This window comes from Macaca fascicularis, chromosome 4, assembly GCF_037993035.2.
Source record: "Macaca fascicularis isolate 582-1 chromosome 4, T2T-MFA8v1.1".
NCBI classification, from domain to species: Eukaryota; Metazoa; Chordata; class Mammalia; order Primates; family Cercopithecidae; genus Macaca; species Macaca fascicularis.
In genome coordinates this window covers 31,409,889-31,435,271 of record NC_088378.1, presented here as the reverse complement: position 1 = coordinate 31,435,271, position 25,383 = coordinate 31,409,889, and the positions used below count along the sequence as shown (strand labels likewise).

General features: G+C 36.0%; 2 protein-coding genes across 4 annotated transcripts in view; both read left to right on the top strand.

Moving 5' to 3' along the window:
- MTCL3 (MTCL family member 3) overlaps nt 1–9,114 on the top strand; it is a 67,820-nt gene extending 58,706 nt beyond the window's left edge. For both annotated transcript variants that reach the window (XM_045391559.3, XM_045391560.3), the window contains exon 8: nt 8,868–9,114. The gene's annotated coding sequence lies outside the window, so the exon portion shown is untranslated. The remainder of the gene's footprint in view (nt 1–8,867) is intronic.
- The window catches only part of KIAA0408 (KIAA0408 ortholog), a 32,574-nt gene extending 10,151 nt beyond the window's left edge, over nt 1–22,423 (top strand). Inside the window, exons 1-6 of one of the 2 annotated variants that reach the window (XM_045391563.2) lie at nt 3,867–4,074; nt 8,868–9,122; nt 13,130–13,492; nt 13,581–13,660; nt 15,772–17,104; nt 19,193–22,423. In XM_045391563.2, the coding sequence (XP_045247498.2) occupies nt 8,988–9,122; nt 13,130–13,492; nt 13,581–13,660; nt 15,772–17,104; nt 19,193–19,366 (2,085 nt within the window). In that variant the 5' untranslated portion in view covers nt 3,867–4,074; nt 8,868–8,987 and the 3' untranslated portion in view covers nt 19,367–22,423. Of the gene's footprint in view, nt 1–3,866; nt 4,075–8,867; nt 9,123–13,129; nt 13,493–13,580; nt 13,661–15,771; nt 17,105–19,192 lie in introns of those variants that run through there. The other variant, XM_074037014.1, reaches the window with a different exon arrangement.
- The last annotated feature ends 2,960 nt before the right edge of the window (nt 22,424–25,383 follow it).

The window sequence follows — 25,383 nt, the reverse complement described above, 5'->3', positions numbered from 1 at the left end:
CCAGTGTTTACAATTAGCTAAGGACATAAGCCTCTTTAGACGGTAATAAATACTCAGCTGGCTGGGCACAGTGGCTCACGCCTGTAATCCCAGCACTTTGGGACACTGAGGTGGGCGGATCATGAGGTCAGGAGTTCAAGACCAGATTGGCCAATATGGTGACACCCTGTCTCTGCTAAAAATACAAAAATTAGCTGGGCATGGTGGCGTGCTCCTGTAGTTCCAGCTACTCAGGAGGCTGAGGCAGAAGGATCACTTGAACCTGGGAGGTGGAGGTTGCAGTGAGCCGAGATCACCTCACTGCACTCCAGCCTGGATGACAGAGTGAGACTATTTATTTTAACGACATAAATAAATAAATAAATACTCAGCTATATGATTCTTAGGTCATACTTGGAAGACAGAGTATCATCTCTCTCATTTGGACATAGAAGAAAACTGAATTTAAAATTTGCCAAAGCCAGAAGTCAACTTCTCAGTCTCCTCTCATATCCAGCATTCTTATTTCAATTTTCTTCCCTTGCACTTCTTGGAATTTTGAACTTCAAGGCACTCCACCAGGAATGAGGAGACCGGGATTCTATTCTTGGAATGGCCAGTAAGTGGCTTTGTGACCTTGAACAGATGAGTTACCCTCAGGGCCTCTTCCCTCAACTGTAAAATGAGAAGGTTAGCTAGATGATTTCAGAAGTTCTTTCTGACTGTAAAATTCTGTAAGTCTGGAAACACCTGCTAGTGACATTTATGCACGCATTATTTCTCTTTTACGCTTTTCAAAATGTTTTTGCTTGTGCCTTAATATTATTATTAATATAGATCTTTTCCAATCCTTTTTAGAATTTTCTTTTTTGTTTCTTGACAGCAGGCGGTGTTTCTACATTTATTTTCCATTAAGTGTTATTATGTACATTTCTTTACATATCTGTTTTACGTTGAAATAAGATTAGTATGTCATCAGGTATGAATAATGTAATTCTTTCTAAAACATAGGACAATCATTTGTGAATTTCATATTTGAAGATTTAAATGTTCAAATGGTTTAGAGATAAACCGCTTTACAAAACAAATTGCATTTTTTTTTCCATAAGGTTTTCAGTCATTCTGACACCTGCTTGAAAACCTCAGGCAGTTCAAGATGTTTGAATATAACTGTTAGGGCTGAGTATGCCAGCATCAACCTTTTAAATCTGTTCATTTTATGTACATAATTGTGGGAACTATCTTTTAAAAGTTTTCTTAAAAAACAAAAAGTTTTCAAGGGAAAATCTCAAAAGCTGTGCTGAACAGTTCTTGACTTTGCACTGTATCAGCTAATTGACTTACTTTCTGTCTTTGGGGTTTGAAATATGGCATGGAAATTATATATTATACATAAATAACATATAATATAAATTTTACATATATATATAAAATTCAACAGAAAAGGTTGGTAAATACTAGAAAAAGTGGTAAACTTGGAGTAAACTTTTTATCAAAGACTTTCACTAGTATTTGATTCTGTGTACAATTTAAGATGAGCTTTACCGTGACAAGAAGCAGATGAAGCACTTGAATCTGTTATACATTGAAATTATAAGATTAGTATGTCATCAGGTATGAATGATGTAATTCTTTCTAAAACATAGGGCAATTATTTGTGATTGCCCTGGGACAATCACACCGGGACATCCATGAAAAAAGATTGAAATGGGTACTACTGAGTGACACTTAGGAAGTATAGTCCAACGTAACATCTCTTGTAACTTAGACACATACTATCTGAATTTTCAATAGGATTTAGAAAATAGTCTTAATTTGATTTACAAGTGATACATAGAAGTTAAGACGTTTGGAGTAGAAGAAAAGGTAAAGGAAACAATGTTTTTTGGTTTGTTTTTCTGAGACAGAGTCTTGCTCTGTCAACCAGGCTGGAGTGCAGTGAGGCCATCTCCGCTCACTACAACCTCCACCTCCCGGGTTTGAGCAATTCTGCCTTAGCCTCACTAGTAGCTAGGATTACAGGCCTGCGCCACCATGCCTAGCTAATTTTTTTATTTTTAGTAGACACAGGGTTTCACCATGTTGGCCAGGCTTGTCTCGAACTTCTGACCTCGAGTGATCCACCTGCCTCTGCCTCCAGAAGTGCTAGGATTACAGGCATGAGCAACCACGCCCGACCGGAAACAATGTTAAGATAATTCTGTATTGATGTTTTTGTGCAACTCCCTCCTCCCTCTCCCTCTCTCAAAGAATCTTCTTCCTAGCCTCATAAGTATGGAGGTAGACATGAACTACCCTTTATTGTAGTTTGGCGCTGTATGCAATATTATTGTATTGCTTGGCGCTGTATATATTCCCTCATATTCTTACGGCCTCTTAAAGTAAATATAATTATCTCTTTAAGGAAGAATCAGGGTCTACAAGATCACACAGATAAGTGGTGGCAGTAGAACTGAAACCTAGATCTCTATGACAAAATTCCATGGTTTGCAATAAAAAAAAAAAAAAAAAAACCGTTTCAAACCCTTTTCCTCCACATAGGTGTGTTTCTATGAATCTTTGCAGGTTGCTTTACCACTATGAGCCTTGGGTTTTATCAGTAAGATCAGATTATCAGTATCTACAGACAGAATTGCTATGAGGGTGAACTCAGATAAAGGTCTGTTCAAAGTACTTAGCACAGAACCTTGTAGAGAGTTGCCCCTCAGTGAATAATTACTATTATTACTGTAAATATCACTGTTGTTGTTGTTGTTTTTGCTATTGAGATTATGATGTCAGGCTTTCCAGACACAGAGTAGGGTTTCATTTGATTGTCCTACATGTATTAAAGTCCTACTATGAGCAGGTTACTATTATTAAACTTTAGCTCCTCATGAAATGTTTATCTGGAAGCAGGTGAAAATAATATCAGTAAATATGTATTACTTTAAAGACCACACCAGGGACGCTCTTCAGACCTGAAGATAAGACCTTATTGTTTAAACTTGTATATTTGCTAAGTTAGGCACAAAATTACTCTAGAGACTTTTTTGGCTAAATTAAACCAAATGCCATCAGGTGGGTGTGTGTACAAAGCCACAATAAACCTGGAAATGTCGCTGGGGAGGCAAGATCTCCTAGCATTTCAGAACAGGCTGATTTGATCATGATTTAGAGAACTTTTCCATACGCTTAGGCTGCTTTCTTTTCCTATGGCTGCGGCACACTTCAGTGGAAAATAAGCCCATAAGTATCTCATATTTGGGGGGGATGTGTGTGTGTGTGTATGTGTGTGTGTTTTGTCCTCCCACAGTAAGAAATCTCATCCTTTCCCATGGGCTCTGATTTTCTCTAATGTAAAGACATCGCTATTATTGTAGATAAAAGCAACACACTGTCAGAATCACAGAGAGCTAAGAGGTTGGACTTTATGTCCCATTTCTATTTTATTTGAAGATAGAAGTTTGGTAACTTTCACAGATCTTTTGAGAGTATGTAGTATTTATAATTATGCTACACATGCTGTTCTGCCACATCCAGATGCAAACTTCTAAAGGCGCAGCAGAGTACATCCTACCACCAGCTGAGAAGGAGAAAGAAGTATGGAAGGAGCGAGATAATTCTTGCCTATAAAAAAAATGAGTTTACTTTCCTAATAAAATAAATCTAAAATTGGCCATTGTCATCGTATGATGTTAACAACCAGCTCTTTTGGCAAGTTTGAAAATACTGGGCTCCATTATAAAAGCTAAAAATGTCCTGGACCTGGAGTTGTTTACCCAGAGCAGGAGCTGCTCTAAAGTTACAGAGCTCTGGTTGGAAGAGGTGGCTTGAAGGCCGCCTCCAAGTAACTGACGTCACTGTAGTCTCAGCTGCTGCTGTGACACTAAGCTGAGCAGCTTTTTGACTTGTAAAAGTGGTGAAGGTTTCAAAGGGACTTGTCAGTACTGCTCTGTGGAATGGTTGGACTTATTTTGCATCCCCTTTTCTTGTAAAGAATTGAGATTCACCGAGTTGAGACTTTTCTCTTTAAGACAGCTAGCCATCCACTTCCTTCCATTGCTAGATTGACCAGTGGTCGAGCATCCATAGGATTTCTCCCCAGTGTGAAAGGTATGTTTCTTTCCGGCAAGTTTACAAGCAAGTGACTAATTAGGGCAGGCTACAGAGGGGCTGCTGGTGAGATGTTTTGAACTGTGGATACTGTTTAAGTGGAGTGTAATTTCAACATCTGTCTCTGCTGTTGTCTGTGTCTGGGCTTAAAAACAGTGGGCGGGGTGCCTAACAGATTGTACTGACTCCTAGGAAAAAGGCTGTTCAGCTGCTCAGGGTAGATTTCCCAACTCTGGACTGACAGTACCATCCGCTCTTTGAGACTGTTTTTCCAACACTGCTTCTCAGTTGTTTGAAAAGCACTTTGCCCATCATTGATTTTCACTAAGTATATTTATTCAAATGTGATTTTTTTTATTCATATAAAGACTTTTAACATTTGCAAATTAAAGTTCACAATCCTTGAGATTGTTGGTATTTGAAAATTGTGGTGAAAAACATATTTTAGTTTTATCTAAGGTGGTGGTGGACTCTCTGTAGAGTTAGTGTTTCTGTAATTTGAGCTGAAGTCTATGCCATTCATAATTGAATAATCTACAGTTAGGAGGGAAACTTACCACTATGTCTTTTGTTCACGATGGTTAGTTTTAGACATTGTTTACTCAAACCAAATGTTTGCTTTAAAGGTTGCATTTTATAAGTTAAGTAAAATCAGTGTGCATACAGCTTGGATGTTTTCTAATTTGAGTAAATAACTGTAAAGAAAACAAGAAAGAAGATTATTAAATGAGACTGTAAAGTTGATTCATTCGGAATTGTGGTAGTGTCTCTTTGACCTTGTTGGAGCATGAGGAATGTGCTAAAACGGCAATAAACAGCAATGAAAAAAATTTCCCTTTTACCCTGTAACAGTCAAATCACGGTGGTCTTCGGAAAGATTCAATTGCAAGTGAACAATAGAGAGGAATGAGATTTATTAATTCATTGAAATAATTCAAGTGATTATAATAGCCTGGAGAAAGGGATAGAGAATTTAGGAGGTAAATGGTACATTACTCTGATAGGTTATAAGCATGGGAATTCCTAGTCCATCAAAGTTAATCAGAAGCAAAGCATCTTCAGGCCAAATGAGTCTTCTAGGGGAATTGTGAGATTAGCAGTACCTACTGTGTGTGGCATTTCTATTGGAATATGTAACCTCTTATAAATGAAAAATCTTTAATTATATGAAAAGTGATATGTTTAGCAAAAGGAAATAAGGAGAGCAAGAAACAAGTACTCTAAACAATAATCTAAAAAGAGAGAAGTAGAAATGGAGCAGCTGCCCCTAAGAAACGCTGTTTGGTTTGTTTGGCTGCAATCCAGTTTTCAATGGGCAAGGTGGAGGTTGAAAGGGTAGTGACCAAGGTCTCCTAAGAATGGAGCACCCCTCGGAGAAAGAATTGCTGCCATGACCAGACGGAGGCTAATCTGGGGGATGAAAATTTCTTGTGAGACTTGTATGTTACTCTTAAACTTTGCTTACTGGTAGGGCCGGAAGGCTAGCAAAACTATTTGCCTCCCATCACCATACTTATGCAACCCACTCACAACTCTTTATAATTCTGGCTTTCAGCCCTGGAAAGGGGAAGTAAGTTAAAAGGGATTATGCAATGCTGGTTTAGAGTTGGGGTGTGTGACTAAGTACTGCAGCTCACTCTGTCCTCTTACATTTGCTCTAATAAATTTTTATTCTGAAATGGAATTCTAGAAGGAACAACATAAACTGGGGAGCGAAAGAGATATGGGGTAGGGGACACAGACAGCAGAAATCCTTCCTTCTCTCCCACATAGATGCCAGTATCTGTGGGAGAAAATGAATGACAACTAGGAACAAAAAGAACTTTTATTTTTGCCCCAGTAGAGAGCACTTAAATTGAGTTTTTGAATCTGCTGAACCACTTTACCCCATAACTTCTCATTATGAAACATTCTGTCTCTACAAAGTTGCCCCTTCAGTTTGATTTTTTTTTGTAATATTTAAGTCAGATTTATAACAAAAGCAGTTTTACATAAGATTTGTTCACATTTTTACTAACAATAAAACTTTTTCTTTAAATACTTGACATGTATCTTTAAAATACTTGGAAAAAGGCAAAAGAAGATCATGGAGAATATGAGAGTTCACACAATTATACTTGCTTCTATCTCGTTTTTAAATAAAGATCAAAATAATCAGGTTTTTTTTTTTCCAGAGAACAACAGGGAGAGGGATAGATGAAGAAAAGAGAGGAGAAAGGGAAGGAGGGAGGAAAGACAAGGAGAGGAAGGGAGGGAACAAGGGACAGAAGGAAGAAAACAAGAAGCAAGTATTTATCAGGCATTTGCTATGATCCAGAGCAGGGTTTAGGCACTTCTTTTAAGCATTTTTCCCTTTTGCTCACTTAATCTCCAAAATAATTTTATGCCCCTCCCCCTTTATATTTAGAGGTGGAAGCAATATGTTTGGCTACGTTAACATCTAACATTATATTTATGACAAGACTGAGATGCTAAGGAGGCCAAATCCTTCCACAAAAAATTGGCACAGATATTGCTCTATAGAAATGTTCTTGTAAAGACTTGTTTCTGATCCATAACTATTACATATTTTGGCACTAGCAAGTGCTCTGGGCCTGGAAAGGAAAAGCTCCATACATTGGCCCTTCTCCATATTAAGCGATCAGTTTGGCTCTTTGCAGATAGGTGCAGGATTCATTCTGCTTCAGGACTGTTACCTGGGTTTACATATAGTCTTGTTATCAAGAGCAAGACTGATTTAGGGTATTCCTGAATGATCTTCTGGTAGGTTAAAAAGAGAAAGGCCTGGCATCTTTCAACAGTAGTGTGGAAACGATTCGAGAAGAGTTAGGAATAGAAGGAAAAATTGGAGCCATTTGCTACATAATTGTAGAAAAGACTTTATGGTGATTTCGGAACATTTCCAGTGTTTAAAGACAGTTGGGATAAAACATGGATTTATCATAGCTCCTCTTTTCCAGGTAGCTTGAAATTAGTCTGCATCCTTTTTTAGCTTCTTTGGTTAAATCTGCAGTTATGTCTTATTATCTCAGTCCACACCATTCTTCCTAAGAAATTACAGTGGCAAATACTTTCTAGTCAGCAAGGTAGTTTCACCACACAGTTAATTACATATAGTTTTAAAGCAGTCTGCTAGTTTCAAGACAAGTGAGACATGATAGCACCTTTAATAGCTGGATCTAAAATTATGTATTTTTCTTGACTGAATTAATCATAATAGTACTATTGCCAAAGACATAGGAAAAAATTATCAAAGTATCTTTAGTAAATAGTTTGAGAGTAGAGTAACAATATAGATCCTTAAATTATTAGGGTGTTTTGAAGGCAGAACCCTGCATGTATAGCTAACATTTTTTATTCTTATTCTATTCTAATTCATTGATTGTGACTCAAAAAATCTATGTTCAAAACTGTTTACCACTCAGATATGTATGTTCACAACAGTCTGACAAAAATAAAATTAGTCTTCGATATTTATCTTACTTTTAGGATATGAAATATGCAGTTATCTTCTGTGAATACAAAATTGGCGCTTGCTGCTTGGGTATGTGGGCTTAATTTGGTAATGCCAGCACCCACAAAGCTATTGATTGTTGGGATCTTTGTCCATAATTAGCATTAGCTGCCACCAGTAAGTTATAGCATTTTGATAATGGCCTAGTGACTGAAGAGTTAACATCTTATAGGCACAATTGTCTTAAACAGAGATTCAAACATTTTAAACATGTTTTTCTACCTCCTAAAAAGGCACATGACTTATTTAATACAAAAGTATTTTTAATTGAAGTCAAAATGAAATTTTGTAAAGCAAAAAATAGAAAACTTTCTTAAATTTCTCAAACTACTCTGCATTCAGTATGCCATTTAATCTTTTTAACAGTTCTATGACTATCCCCATTTTAATGCAAAAAACTAAATCTCAGAAATTTTAGACTTATACCAGAGTTACATAGCTGGTATTTTAAATTGTGACTTCAAACCTTAAATACACATCCCTGAAGGCTAGAAAATTAATTATTTCAGTCACTACTTAATGTAATAGAGGATTCCCTGAAAACCGAGCAAAATGTTTTCTTCAATTCTCTGTATTCGATATCCTAAGCAGTTTATAGTATATAGTCTATTCAAAGGAAAAGAGAGCATGGATAAATTTTAACATATATTTCACAGGATAGTTTTGATGCTTCTAGATTTTCCTTGATGAAGTGACATAATGAATATATTTTTTATAATTTAGATTAGTTTCTGGATGATAAATCAGTCCCAAGTTGACTACCAACTTTGGGGTCTTAATAAGTAACACAGTAATTACATTTGGCACAGGCTTGATCTCTGAACATAGAATTAAGACTGCAACCAAGCTCTGTTTCAGGAATTTAAGTCATAAGAGTATGGTTGCATCAGAACAGAAAGAATAATTTTATTGCAGCAGAATCTGTCACAGTCTGTAGAAGTGACCATACATTTGAATTATATACTTCCACTCTTAGATATTCATGAAAAAATCTACTTTTAGAGTAAGTGGTTAAAGGGATGATTATATCTCACATGTGCATTTAATCATCTTGTCCACTATAATTTTGCTGTCTGGTCTCAGAAAGGGGAAAAAACTTTGGACTATACTTTTTACTTTATTGACTGTGTTAGTTTCTTCTTAAGTAGACTGTTGTCATCTCTTTTCTTTTGAGTCCAATTTTCCTATAGTTTGTTTATGTGAATGGCTCGACAAAATGATAAATATATTTCCAGAAAGCACATGGATTTGGAACTCTCTCTTGTTATGTTTATATTAGGCTTTATTTTAAAGGCAAGTGAGACTGCTTCAAATAAAACAACTTCAAGCTTCCAAGAAACGGTTAAGAGGAGGCAGAGAAGAGCAGAAACACTTCTTCACCGACACTTACACTGTTGCCATGGACCTACATAAGCAGTGGGAGAACACAGAGACTAACTGGCATAAGGAAAAGATGGAATTACTGGACCAATTTGACAATGAAAGAAAGGAATGGGAAAGTCAATGGAAGATTATGCAGAAGAAAATAGAAGAGGTACACTTTAATTTGTTGTGGATGTACTGTAATGTTTAAGTGCAGGATGAAAATTCTGTTGACTGTTTTGCATTGGAAACTCTTTTGTTTTCCTTATTCCACCTAAGAGGTGCATTTCTCAGTGATATTTACTAGAACAAAAATAGCATAATCTTATCCAGTGGCATTGTAAGGATTATTTTATATCACTGCATGAAAATTAAGCATTTGAAATGTCACTCTAAAATGTTTCAACTTATTATTTTCTGATGAGAGAGCTTTTTTATCAAAAGTGAGGTATGTATTTTGTATGAGTTTTCAAATACCAGGGCCAGGACTAAAATGCAAGAAAGATATACTTGGCGGGACATAGATTAGTAAAATTATAATTGGGCATTAGAACATAGATCTTTCCTAAGAAGATTTATGAGTAATGTCTATTAAAGGAAATTACATGTTAGATAGCTCAGTATAATCAAAAGGAGTATCATATATCAAACAGAAAATGGCAGTAGACATGAGATTTATTATATTAAGGTGTGCACATTTAGTGGCATATTTATTGGAAAAGGGGTTATGAAAAATAACATGACTCTGACACAGTCATTTTGTTTCCGTTAACCCTCCCTCAGTCCTTTGACCCTGAAATATTTCCTTCAAGCATTTGCATTGATGTATATTCAAGCTTTTGCACCAACTGGAAATAATTTATGCTTATCTTGCTTTCTTTTGGTAGCATACATAGTATTGACTTTATATGGTTTTATGCGCATTACCAAAGTTGTTACTTTAAGACTTCTTGACCTTTTTTGCAGGCAAAGTAAGTGCTTTATGTGTTTATAGTTCTGTCATGTTTCTTATTAACAGCCGTGTAATTGACTGTGAATAAAATATGAATTGGCACAGTAGGAAGAAAGCTGAAGAAAAGTAACTATTAAGCCCTTCCTCTAAAGTAGAGCTGAGAAGGCAGGCATGTAGTATATGATTAGGGATTATAGGAGAATATATACTTCTTGTCCCTCTATAGTTTGGAAAATGTGTCCTACTTGCTCCTTTAACCCCTCTACCCATACTCAGATTGGATCAACAAAGAGATTCCCTGGTCAAATCAGAATTCAAAACTCAAGTTCAGTCAGAAACTGACCCGTAGTCCTAGGTCATTGCCTCCCAAATGTTTGGGAAGTTCAGTTGGTAACAGTCTCAGACAATTCTAGCATCCAAGCAAAATAACTAAGGGATGCAGGATTAGTCTACCAATTTTTAAAGCCATGTAGTTAAAAGAAACTGCTGTCTGATTAAATTTATTACTGTCCAATAATGATTCTGACAATTCTATAGAGTTCATCTAAGGTAAATATTAGCCTTATCAATTAGCAGGCACGAAATATGTTTTAAACATCAAATTATACCTCAGAGAGATAACATCTCTTTCCGTATCAGGGAGACAGAAAAGCTGTCATTTTTTTTTTATCTTGGAGAGTAGCTGTACTGCTGTTTATGTTTTGCTGCCTGTGCTATACAGCTCCATAGCTGGGAATTTGTTTAGATAATGTGCTTACCCCTAATGCCTACAGATGATGCTTTTCAATAAAGACTTGAATACCAGCACTGTGCTACCCTTACTAATATATATGCCAAACATGTATCAAAGGTACCTTCTTACAGGCTTCAAAGCTGGGGTAGAAAGATCAAGGAAAACAAGAGGAAAGTTTCTTCACATGTCACAGAGAATCAAGATAATTTTTTAAACTAAAATTAAGAAATCAACACTTGGAAAAATAATCTCATACCGCAAGCATAAAAGACTGTATTTGTTTAACATTTATCACAAAGTTCTATATGTTAAATCAGATGTAAATTATTAAGTCATGTACTAGAGATTTGTAGATTCCCAGGTATGCACATATATCTTCAGTGATTTTAATATCTAATGAGAGGATACAGTATTGGCTATTAAAATGCTCATAGTTCACTGTTCAGCCACTATCCACAGTCATTGCATTTGCTATGGCAAAACCAAAATGTTCATACTTGAAATAATTTGAAATAATCCAGATAGAAATTCTGGATAGAACTTATAGACATCTGGGATTTTTTTTTTTTTTTTTTTCCCCACACTGTAGTCTCCTGCCTGTATCCGTTGGTAGAATAATCAGGTAACCATTGACAAGGGCTGAGTACCAAGTAACTTAGATTACTTTTGTACAAAATAGTTTTCCATCAGTAACATTGTTATTTGGTTATTCATACCTCACATAAGTCCGCAAGAAAATTTAAGATGGCATAAAATTAGGTATAATATAAAATATGCAAAAACAAAAATAGAAAGATGAGCTGAAGACAGGAGGAAGGATCGTATATGAAATGTACCAGTGAGTCTTTCTAGTAACTAACAAAAATTATCAGGTACATATACTTTCAAATTCAAATGATAAGGCAAACTTATTTCCCAGGAATAGCACATTTTCCCCTGGTTTTGCAACTAAAGCAATTTTGTTTTTACTCATGACTTCTCAAAAACAGGACAGTTTCACCAACAACATCCTTAAATTTAACATGTCACTTTTTAGCCCGGGCGCAGTGGCTCAAGCCTGTAATCCCAGCACTTTGGGAGGCCGAGACGGGCAGATCACAAGGTCAGGAGATCGAGACCATCCTGGCTAACCTGGTGAAACCCCGTCTCTACTAAAAAATACAAAAAACTAGCCGGGCGAGGTGGCAGGCGCCTGTAGTCCCAGCTACTGGGGAGGCTGAGGCAGGAGAATGGCGTCAACCCGGGAGGCGGAGCTTGCAGTGAGCTGAGATCCGGCCACTGCACTCCAGCCTGGGCGACAGAGTGAGACTCCGTCTCAAAAAAAAAAAAAAAAAGTACTTTTTAGGGTGGCTTCTTATAACCCTCAAGGTCAGCTCAAACCATAATGCCCACAGAAGTTCAGTACAAATAATTTGGCAGGGACCAAACAATCGATTCATGGCTGCAGTTTGATGCTATCCTGATTTCATACAATAAATACTAATAAATTTATAAGCATAAGAAAAATAAATGCACCGTATATATTTCAGGCATCAACTCTAGTGCTTCTCTCAACTGAGTTACTGGTATTTATTAAGCAGCAATAAATCTGTTATATTACTTGAATAATACATGTAGTGTAGATATTGATTGTGGCTGTTAAATATAGAGTCATTTGCTTTGATAGTCATCTGACAGTCTTTTGAAGTTTGACAAGCTTTTACATGACTCAAGCCTAAAGAGAAAGCCATTTCTTTCCTCTGTTCAGAAGTGAACTGAATGAGTGTGTGCAGGTTTAACTAAGATCTCATAAAGAAGTCATCTGGGTTCTGCTTTAATACAGACTAATAGATGATCAAAGCCTTGCAGTTCTATTATATCACGTAGGGTTTTGTCATATTTGTTTTAATCTGGATGAGAAACTTTTTAAAAATGTGTATCACCTTGACATTTTTTTAAAATCTCAGTAATGTCTAACCCTCACCAATGTAATTGACCAACCAAAGGAAACATCTTTTGACTGACAAGTGACTATTTAAGGAACAGAGTAAGTTGACTTACTATATGAGATTGTCAAGCATTTAGACAATTAAATGTTAGTGTACAAGTGGGACCAGACGTTTGGAAACTATGGCTTGAATGTTAAATTCTTGCTTTTCTCTGAAAGCAATTATATAGTATGGCCAGTAGTTGATTCAGGTCATTCTAATTTTGTGACAGTGTTTCTGTATTTATATACAAATACAGATTTATTTCATTTTTTGAATGATTGATTGCTAGTCAGAAAGAATTAGCATCCATGTGTTGCCCTAATAAAAGTAGCCTTTATGTTTCATCAAACTTGTTCCAGCTAATCCATATTTTAGAGGCACTATTTAGAGGCCGAAGCATTAATACCTAGGAAGTATATTTTAATATGGCAAAGAGAACTCAAAGTGGTTTGCTTAGTATCAAGAATATTAACAAAGTGAATTAAGGGAAAAGAAGTTTTAATTTTGTTTTCTTTTTCGTACAGCTTTGCCAGGAAGTAAAGCTTCGGAGGGAAATCAATATGAATGAACGTGCTAAGATCATTGATCTTTACCATGAGAAGACCATTCCAGACAAAATGATAGAATCTTCCCCAAATTACTCCGATTTAGGACAATGTGAATTTATAAGGACAAATCACGAAGATGGTCTGAGAAAAGAAAATAAAACAGAGCAGAGCTTAGTCAGTGGAGGAAATCAAATGTGTAAGGAACAAAAAGCAACAAAAAAATCAGAAGTAGGGTTTCTGGATCCTCTGGCTACAGACAACCAAAAGGAATGTGAGGCCTGGCCTGTCCTGAGGACTTCTGAGGAAGAGAGTAAGAGCTGTTCTGGCGCCCTCAATACAGTAAGTAAGATGTGATTGGCCTAGAACTGTTTCTAAAGAAATATTTACATTTCAAAGTGCTAACGGGCTGTTGCTTATATGTGTAAAGGCTCTTGAAGAACTTGCGAAGGTTAGTGAAGAATTATGCAGCTTTCAAGAGGAAATTCGAAAGCGGTCTAACCATAGAAGGTAGGCTGGTACATATTATTATTTTAGATGGGTAAATAAAAAGAATATTGTTTTTAGTTAATGAATCCAAACTGCCTCCTCCTTACATGTAAGAATTAATGAGTTATTAAAATGTATTATCTAGGGTGGGAGATAGAAACTTTAATTTCTTTTTTTTTTTTTTTTTTTTTGCTTGTTTTTGAGATGGAATCTTGCTCTGTCTCCCAGGCTAGAGAGCAGTGGTGTGATCTCAGCTCACTGCAGCCTCTGCCTCCCAGGTTCAAGCGATTCCCCTACCTCAGCCTCCCACGCAGCTGGGACTACAGGCACACACCACCATGCCTAGCTAGTTTTCTTGTATTTTTAATAGAGACGGGATTTCACCATGTTGGCCAACATGGTCTCGAACTCCTGACCTCAAATAATCCCCTGCCTCAGCCTCCCAAAGTGCTGGGATTATAGGCGTGAGCCACCACACCAGGCCAGAAACTGTAATTGTCTATTTCTCTGTTCACTAATTCTTAAAGCAAATCTTCCAATTCCCTTTGTAATCTATTAGTAATACTTTACTGTTTTTGGTGTTTAATTAAGGAAGACCCTCTATAAAAAAATCAGTAAGTAACCTCTAAAGTAGTTCTTTCTCATTCTGAGCATTTGAGCAATGAGAGTGTGCAACTGGACTAATTCAGTTAAACGTATCATTGAACGATGTCAGATTTAACAGTGTGGCATTTTGCTTATATAATCATGTTCTAAAATATTTAATGCTTAAGAGTACTTTATTTTACTTCAATTAGTATTTATATAATGGAGGCCTACATACTTTTCAGAACAACATATTATAAATATGTACACATGTACACATGTACACATGCCACAAAAAAATGCTGTTTCCATTTGGAAACAATATATACTTACAACAGTAAGTTTTAGCCAAATGAACAAATACATTGGAATTCTCTACAAGTTAAGTAAAGATGGATTATTCTAGGATCAACATTTGTCTGTCCTCATGGGGCAGTATGCTTCATTTAGAAAGCTACACAAATGCATTCCCTTATTTTTCATTAGTTGTTAGGAAGCTCAGAAAGAATTTTTGTGCTGACTTACAGTAGATTTTTTTAGCCAGTCTTGTTTTAAACATAACTTTGTCCTCTATTTGCCCATTTAGTTTTGTTTCTATTCTCTGTTAATAGGTATTTATCCACATTTTATTGTAAGCTATACCATAATCTTTTATAATTTGAAGAGGTATAAATATGATTTATATTTATCAGTGTGATTAAGTTTGAATTGTGATATTTAGCTTATTTAATATAACCCAGAAAAGACTTAACAATTTTCTTTTACAAATCACACCTAATATAAAGTTCTTATTGTCACCCCATGGACTTTAGAACAAGGTTCAAGATATTTGTAATTCAGAGACATTACAATTTGGCATGACCTGATGTTTCTCTCTCATTTTTCATTATCCTCCCCACTCTGCTTTATAATTCATCCATATCAAAGTACTCATTTTCCTTCGAATAGCCATAGTATTTACTCCTTTTGCCTTTTACTTTAATCCTATATGCTTTTTACTCAAGTCATCCAAAAAAATTTTACTTTTTTTTCAAGCCCAAATGACACTTTCCATTTGGAATTACTCATGCCTCATTGCACTTTTATTCAGATTTCTATCTGACTACTTAAAATGTTATTTCACATTCAAGGAGAAGACCTTGAGCTCACATTACATAATGAATAAGAATTCAGCAGGCAGAGAGGAGGTAAGGGAATGGCAAGATAAAAGCTACAGAAAGGGAAATGCCAGTAGCAGAAACCCAGGAGACTACATAGTTCAATCTCAGGGTAGGTGAAGTCTCAGGTAATAGTGAAAATGAGAGAGGAGTTTGGAAAGAGTTTGAGTCAGAGTATGTAGGGCATTGAATATAACACTGAAAGGTAGACTTCATTCTACCATAAAAGGACTTGAAGTTTTTAACTGGGAGGTTTATATAAAAATGATGTATGAGGGAGTTGTGAATCCTTTTATTATAGCAGAAACTCATTGCTTTAGCCATGGTTGCTGTAGAGAGCTTATTCTAAATAAAGTTATAACTAATACACCATGTTTCATTGTTGTTTAGGATGAAGTCAGATTCTTTTCTCCAGGAAATGCCAAATGTAACTGATATACCTCATGGGGACCCCATGATCAGCAATGACCCGTGCATTCTTCCAAGTAGTTTAGAAAAAGAAAAACAGAAAAATAGGAAGAATCTGAGCTGTACCAATATGCTCCAGAGCAATCCTGCGAAAAAATGTGGAATTGATACAATCGATTTGAAAATAAATGAAACTCCACCAGTTCCTCCTCCAAGAAGCACCTCTCGAAATATTCCCAGCTCAGATTCTGAACAAGCCTATGAAAGATGGAAGGAAAGGTTAGACCACAACAGCTGGGTGCCCCATGAGGGTCAAAGTGAAAGGAATTACAACCCTCACTTCCCTTTGAGACAACATGAGATGTCTATTTTGTATCCAAATGAAGGGAAAACTTTGAAAGATGGTATCATCTTTTCCTCTTTGGTACCAGAAGTCAAAATAGATAGCAAGCCTTCAACTAATGAGGATGTTGGACTTAGCATGTGGTCATATGACATTGGGATAGGTGCAAAAAGGAGCCCCTCTACTTCATGGTTTCAGAAAACCTGCTCTACCCCCAGTAATCCAAAATATGAAATGGTGATCCCAGATCACCCTGCTAAATCTCATCCCGATCTTCATGTAAGTAATGACTGTAACTCCTCAGTGGCAGACAGCAGTAGCCCACTTAGAAACTTCAGCTGTGGCTTTGAAAGGACTACAAGGAACAAGAAGTTGGCAGCAAAGACTGATGAATTTAACAGAACTGTATTTAGAACAGATAGAAATTGTCAGGCAATACAGCAAAATCAAAGCTGCTCAAAATTATCGGAGGATCTCAAGCCCTGTGATACTTCATCTGCTCACACAGGTAGCATATCACAAAATAATGATGTGTCTGGTATTTGGAAAACCAATGCCCACATGCCTGTGCCCACGGAAAATGTGCCTGATAATCCCACCAAGAAATCCACAACAGGCCTAGTAAGACGAATGCAGGGACACCTAAGTCCTCGCAGTTATCGGAATATGCTCCACGAGCATGACTGGAGACCGAGTAATTTGTCTGGCCGTCCAAGGTCAGCTGATCCCAGGTCAAATTATGGTGTTGTGGAAAAGCTGCTGAAAACCTATGAGACAGCAACAGAGTCTGCACTGCAAAATTCTACGTGCTTCCGGGATAACTGGACCAAATGTAATTCTGATGTCAGTGGTGGTGCCACATTAAGTCAGCATTTAGAAATGCTCCAAATGGAACAAGAGTTTCAGCAAAAGACAGCTGTGTGGGGGGGACAGGAAGTGAAGCAAGGAATAGATCGGAAAAAGATAACAGAGGTGAGAAAGCAAATAACATAATTTGGTAGCATCCATATTAATAATGGCTCTGAATTCTGTTCATATGTGCCATTCATATAAACAGAATGGGGGCACAAGTTTTGGACTCTTCTTAGCCTCTTGACCCTGTTTGTAAATAAATATAACTCAACACGAACCTTGAAGGTGTAGTTTTTAAGACTGAGAATAGTACATTGTAACTTTTGAAAAATTCTGAAATGAGATAACATAAATACAGTAAGTGGATTTAGGAAACTGAAGAAGATCAAATGTTTGTTCTTTCTTGAAAAAATATTCAGAATGGACATTTCTTGATTTGTAGAATTTCATTCTTTTAAAGGTTCTTTTTAAGTGTGTGGAAAATATTTTAAAAATCATTTTCACTTTTCAGTTATTAACTATGATTGGTTCAGTCATTCTCAGCATTTGACTCATGTTCTTTCTCATAGGATTAGTCACATTAATATGAATATGAGAAATACACATCATTTAACAGTGCCTAATAGAGTCCTCTTATCTGTGGAACTAAAAGATAGTATATATAAATAAGGTTATTCTTATTTCTATGTATTCTTAGCATAGAAATTGACCAAAAAACCCCCACTCAAATGGACATTTTAAGTAAACTGTTATCTTTTTTGTTCCTGTCTATTTATGAGAGTTTAATATTCATCAGTTATAGGAGAAAAAGAAGTCGAAGAAATTGGTATTTACAAAGAAGAGTTATACAACACTCTCTTTTACTCATATAATGTTTAAGAACCTAACAAAAAGTTATGAGGTGACATATTGTTATTATTAACCAATACTTCAACACTCCTAGTTTCATAGAATGCAGTGGGTATGCAGCATGGTTTTAAACTATTGTGCAAGTTGCTTCCTTCTGGTGTAAAAAATTACTATGTGGATTTCAAATTCTGCAAAAATATCAGTTTTCATCCATCTTATGAGAAATCTTGCCTGTCTTTATAAGGTGCAAAAAATATTCTGCTTTTGTATTTCTCTGCTTTTTAGTTGAGCCCATCAATGCCTGCAAGGTCCTGTAGCTAAAGATGGGAAATACATATATCTGTACGATAACCAAACAAAATTCTCATTAACTAACAAGAAATAATACTAAATGATTTCCCTTTTTGCATTCGTTGGGAGTTTGGCAGGGAGCTCCTCTACTCGAGATCCTTAGGAGCAGCTTTTGTTTTCATTTTTTGTTCTTCCCCCTGTAGGAACAAATCTAAAAAATAGGTCTCCAAAAAGAAAAAGAAACTGCAGGTTACTGTCAGACCATGGCTAAAATAGTAAAAATAGGAGGCCATCCTCACTGCCTAGCTCATATGAAAGAGCACAGGCTTTGTGGGGTCTAAGAAGGGTCAATAAGAACCAAGTGTATAAAGTGTGTCATGGAAGCTTTGTACTTTCGTTTTAATTTTAAGGACCAAGGAAGGCTTTTTTTTCCATTAAAATAAAAGGAAAGAAGGAAGGAAATAAAAGAAAAAGAAGAAAAGTGAAGGAAAAGGTTCTCTCCCATCAGAACATGCCCAAGAGATAGGAATTTTGTATTAGTAATTAGAATGAAGATGTATTTAAAAGCATTTTAATGATAATTTTAAGGTTTTGATAGTGCGAGTGGAAAAAAGCATCAGATTAATCATTTGGTTTGTGTGCCTTTTGCTTATCACCTCTAAAAGTGTCAATAACTTGACATGAATGGTTTCTTCTATAAATTATCTTTTTATTTTTAAGTAACACTGTAACCTCCTCATCGCCCACTAAGAAACATCTGTATTTCCATGATATTCAAGTTACTTAACTTGAAATTTTAAATCCATTAGTTCTACAAAGAGATTAACTGTATTAAAATTTGTCAGTGTGAGGAAAGGGACAAGATTATCAAATGGCATATTCCGTATTAAAATTGAATTGCTTTAAAGCATTCAAAACCACAAATATTAGACAAGTACCTTCTTTAGTTTTCAATACTTTTTCTTTCTTGTAAATTTACTAACAGACTAATGTTACAGTTGAGCTCATCATATATGAAGCCTATTGTTGGTGGCCAGACAGTGAGGAATGTTTTCACTTGCGTCCTAGGAATCCATGTCAGTGAACGCCTCACATGGAAAAGGATTTTCCCGACCTGCTAGACCAGCAAATCGTCGTCTCCCCTCCAGATGGGCATCCAGATCTCCATCTGCACCCCCTGCGTTGCGAAGATCTACCCACAACTATACCATTTCTCTGCGATCCGAAGCATCAATGGCTTAAGTCTTTGGCCTGGACTGCTATATTGCAGAAGTTCTAGTCCACTTGTCAAACAGAGCATTCTGAGCGTTTACAGGCAGACCTGTTCTCTTCCGACAAGCAATTTAAATCTTAACTTTCCATCAGTCTTCAGTGTTTTTAATCTAAGGAATAATTATCTTCCTGTATTTTGATTTCTTAGGTCAGAATTTTTTAATACCATCCTCATTAATTTTCCAATATGATATAAGTTGAAACAATGTACAATATTGTATATTCTTTCTTGCAAGTGGCAGAAAGTAAGGTTATGTGCATGGCCATGTGTTTGTAGGTGCATGTGTTGAAATAGGAAGTATCCTAGTATGTATTTAGATAGGAAAAACTTATGTGCTAGTGTTGACTTTGAAATTATAACATGTATACCTATATATTCTTTGTGTTTATTTAAAAGTTTTGAAAATATACAGTACTGTTTATATTTTGTATACCTTTTAATAGGTATCCACTTAAGGCATTTGCAGTACAAATATTAATTAACCACTTCCTTGGCCCCCAGCTACATTGAAAAAGAAGAATTATGCACACATCTAACATTGGTAGATTATGGCACACATAAAACCATATAAGGATAAAATAATACCATTGATATCCTTGTTTATTCTTTTTAAATAAAAATGTCACAAGTTTAATAGATCAGCCTTGTAAAGCAAGCATAAAATGTTCATAAAGTTTTATATATTATTTGGTAGTCTAGTATGGCTTTAACTGAACATTTGATCCTCAGAGACAGTATCATGAGACTGCATTATAAATGACATGACTAAATAATGAATTTATTTTGTCAGCCTCAGTGACAAACATTTCCTAAATGGGATGCAAAAAGAAACTGAATTATGTTGAATTTTAGTTTTTCTTAAAGTTGTGGTAAGCTTTTAGTTTAGCTGCTTTAACATGGAGTCATACATACTTAGAGGTAAGTCATTTATTATTTTCTTCTTTTTTCTAAACTTTTCCTTAAAATTAATAGATAACAAACTAATAATTTACTTTTTTACTAACAAGGAAGATCAGGAATAATATTTCATTGAGAGCTGAATTATACTTCTCATAATTTGCTACAAAAAAAGGCTTAAACTAAACCTTGACATCCACAGTAGCATCAGGAATAGAAATGTATATTTTGGCTACAGTTTGCATACAGCGAACACATACAATCTATATTGAAAACTGACAGAAATATGAATGTTGAGGGGCTTGGAATTCTAAATGGAAGATTTTAGAAGGAACTTTGCTCTCTACTGTCACTATGTAAAACCAATTATGTTATGTTATTAGATATTAATTCTATTTAAGCTTTTCTTTTACTAAGAACTTCTTATGCCAAACGTATTCCAAGAGCCATCTCCTTATGATGTATTTGAACCATTTAGAGAAATTCACTTCGTTGTACCCCATGACCTGAGGTAAAGAAAATAATTTTCAAATTGCAGACCTCCTTGAAAGGCTCAAGACTGTAGCATGGTGATGTGTAGATTCATACTTTACTGTAAGGACAGTTTCGGAACTTAAATGGAATTAAAGATCTAGAGTGATTTGGATTGGATGATAACTAAGGTCTATAAATCTACTCTTTTAATTCTTATTTCCTTCAGGAAGATCCTTTTCCACAGGAGTATCAAAGGAAAGTAAACTAGACACCAAGTAATATCACTCTTATAATATGCTTTCCAGCTAGAGGGGAGAAAACACCAGGAAAGTGGAACCCTGGGTCATAAAATGACGGACGTGTTAGGAAAATGCTGTTGTGTGACAGTGGAGAGCCTGCCCAAGGACTGTGCAACCTATCTGTTCCTCTCCACCACTGTTTCCTAAGTAGTCTGGTATGATCTGTGTTTCCTTAGGATATTGAGGATCTCTTTTAAAAAATGAAATTTCTGATCTCACCCCATAATCACTAAAGCAAAATTTCCAGGGGTAGGAATGGGGACTCCAGAGCCATTAATAAAGTAAAACAAAACAAAGCAAAATATTGATGATCAGGCAGATTTGAAAACAGTGACATTGATTGATCTCTGAATGGATGGATGCCCTTGAATGATCACTTTTCTTCCTAGGACTTGCCTTTGTTGTCTGTAAATTAGAATGGCTATACTTTCAGGCTTCAAAATTTTAAGCCACTTTTTTCTACTAACAGTTGAATGAACCAGTGGGACACATTTTAACATCTTTTTATGTTGACTAAAGTTATAGTTAGAGCTGAGAAAAAAAAAATAGCATCTAGTCCAACTCGTTGATTGTAAAACTGAATTAAGATCATTTGAATGTTCTGTTTTCTCTTTTTAAATATTTTATAATTTTTAAATAGAAAAACCTGTTGGGTAAATGGAAATAATCTTTGAAAATATTTTTTGATGTTTTGTGATTTTTAACTGGTAACTTTCTACTTTAGGTGGGCATTTTCTTCCCTAGAATATACCCTTTATTATGCTATCATTGCTAGATTTAAAGGGGCTTCTAAGCATTTCTGGAAATATTTGATTTAAAAACATATATTAATAGATGTTTTCCCTAGCAGACTTTTGGAGCAAAAATATTATTTTAGTTCAGCAGAGGATTACTGATATTATGGGCTGATCTCAGAAAGGAATAAGAATGAGGCAGAGAGGAGTACTTGAGTTTCTGTGTGTGTTTGTGTGTGTGTGCGAGTGTGTGTTTGTGTTTGTGTGTCACATAAGTTCTCCATATTGCCTTATGTCCCAAAGCCAAATATAAAAATATAAATGATGCTTTGTGTAATTCATTTTATCAAAACTTACCCATAACTTTCATTTGTTTTTATATCGACAATGAAGATGATAATATTTCATTTTGCAGATGTGGCCATAAAATATTATTTATTTCTACATAGGTGATTTTACCAGATTTAGTTATCTTGAGAAAACATCTGGACTTCAAAGAGTTTCTGCTTCCCTACAAAGATCTTTAAAATTATTTTTAGGCACATTTGTGATAAACAATTACTTGATATTGAAATCTCCTTCAGCCATTAGAAGCTATCAAATAAAGTAGGCGTAAAAACAACTGTCTGTGGCATTTGTATACATCGAGAACATTTTTCTTTCCCTCCTTTTCTGCAGTGAACTCCAGTAAAGTTGAGCGTGTTATGAAATCTAAACTCAAATATGTACACAGTTCACTCTAACCTCTTCCAAAATATCTCTAGATAGTAGAATTGAAGCCAAACCTGCCTGACTTCCCAGACAGATTCAGGGGCTGGGAAGAGCACTACATCAAGGACTCCAGGGTGGACGGCGCTCAAAGGTCAGACACGCAGTCTGTCCTCAAGGAGATCTCTTCCTAAAACAGCAGAGACCTGACTCTGCAGAGGCCAGGGTAGAAATAAAGAGTTTAGGGGGAAAAAAAAAATAGCAAATGCAAGATCCAAGATCAAGAATCCCGGTCCTGGGGACCAGCATGTAGGAAAAGAGATACAGCCTGAGGTATGGAGGCAGGCCCATTGGAAATAGGAATTGAGAGGTCTTTACCAGCACATCACATCTTTACTAAAGTTGGAACCTAAAAAGACTACAGTGGCAAATGAGGACCCTCTTGTAGGCAACTAGGAGAGTAATCGCCACTAAGCTGAAATAAATGGAGGCTCCATGCAGCTTGAGCCCTCATCTGGGATATTTTCAGGAAAAAAAATTATAGGAAACCATCAGAGGCCTCACTGTGAGAGACTGGAAAAGATACAAAGATGATGAGGTGGGGACTGATCCTCTCTTTTCTCTCCACTTTCCATTTATTGCCATTTTCTTGTGACTCTATCCCCAGAACCTAAAACTTTACCTGATAATATAATAAATAAAATAAACCATCTATACTTTCATATAATTGACAATAAAAACAAAAATTAGAAAATATATTTTTCTTCAATTAAAATCAAAAATAGGCACATAATTAAAGAGTAGGACGATTTTTATATCTTATAAAATTACTCAAAATTGCCATTATAAATATGAAGTAGATTAGCATAAGGAACACCTGTACTGCATTGGTAAGAATAAATACAGTCTCATGGAGAAAGAAATGCCATGTGAGTATAAGTAAAGGCAGTGAAATGGAATCGACCTATCCTGAGCTCCAGCTACAGGTGGGGTGATGGGCTGCATGCACCACAGGAAAAGGAACCCCAATAGCAAGAATATCCAGTGTTGACCCACTATTGTCCAGTGAGAAAGACCAGGCTCTGAGAACACAAACTTTCTGCCACACAGCTACTTCCTTCTGTTGTGGGAACAGGAGATGCCTCCAGATGGATCTGTGCCAGACAGATATCCCTGGAGGTCAGGTCACCCAATTCTATCGACTGACTTCTTTCACACTCATCCTAAGAGCCTTCTGATTTTCAGATTAACTACCTAGGTCCTCAGAGAAATTAAAGAGCATCTAAATCAGTGTTTCTTGACTGTTTCCAGAAAGTTTTTTCTAACTGGAGAGAAAAATAGTCCTCCAAAGGTCTCTGATAGTATCTAAAGCAGCCCATTGTTAAGAGAAAATTCTTTAACTTTGAAGGGTTTTAACTTGAAAATGTTTATAAACAAACCAGGATTCTATCTGCTTCTTTCACTGATTATGCCAAGCACTTAGAAAAATGACAGCAGAGATTACGTTGAATGAATTAAGATTTCAGCCAGGCACGGTGGCTTACCTCTGTAATCTGAGCACTTTGGAAGGCAGAGGTGGGTGGATCACCTGAGGTCAGGAGTTAGAGACCAGCCTGGCCAAAATGCTGAATCCCCATCTCTGCTAAAAATACAAAAATTAGCCAAGTGTGGTGGCACACACCTGTAATCTCAGCTACTCGGAAGGTTGAAGCATGAGAATCACTTGAACCCGGGAGAGGGAGGTTGCAGTGAGCCGAGATCGTGCCACTGCACTCCAGCCTGAAACTGTCTAAAAAAAAAAAAAAAAAAATTAACAAGATTTCTTTTTTTCTTTTTAACTTTTGTTTGCATGTATTTTATTTTATTATTCTCACACCATAAGTTTTTGTTGCTACAGTTTCTTCTGGGATATCTTTTTCTCCAGTGGATCCTCCTCTTCTGGTTTAGGAACAATCTGTTTCTTTTATGTAAGGATCATCTCAGTGTGGCAGGGGAATTAATGCATGGATTTAATCAGACCATGAGCTCTGTAAGTCCAACGGTGCACCCTGAGTGCTTTGTTCACCTGGATATGCTCGATGACCAGAGAATCTCTGCTACAACCTTAGGTTCACTTAGCATAACTCTGCATTTTAAAGCACGTGCAGCAAAAATTCAGCACTCTTTTTGGACCACTGACCCTGTGTCCAACCCCACTGTTTGTCCTGGACACAGCTATCAACTCCATCCTTGTAACATCAGAATAGTGAACACTGTTTCTATAAAGTGACATATTTAGTGGCTTTTTATATAAGTATACCCTTGATGGCCTGGCCAGACTCATGAGTGTTCTTAAAATGAACACAAAGATTTGAACCTCTTGGTTTGCATGATTTTGTAGAGTTTTCTGGGTCAAGTGAATAACAAACCTTTTTCATAGATCACCTCAGGCCACTTAGGAGAAGAGTGAATTAATGAAATTTTTAAATATTTTAATTACTTGTTATCAGCAAAAAAAAAAAAAAAAAAAAAATGTTTTTCTTCTCTGACTCTTCATTTAGTCACAGCTGGATTAAGAGTGCAGGATTTTTGCTCCACTAAATTTATTTATTTCAAAACTTGAGCTGACCTGAATATATATGGTACAGTAATTTCTGTTCTGGTGTCAGCATATTTTCAGAACCTGAATCCACTGAAAAATGAGCACACAAATTGAAACTGTTTTCTTGTTGTTTTGAAATTTTTATAATATAATCGCTAAGACAAGATGACCAGAATACTATTAAAGAGATAGCACACTGTAACATTTCAGATGACTGCTGGTAGAAAGTCTGTTATTTAACAGAATTAAAGAAGAATTAAAGATTTTAATCTTGTTAAATATTTATTTAATAT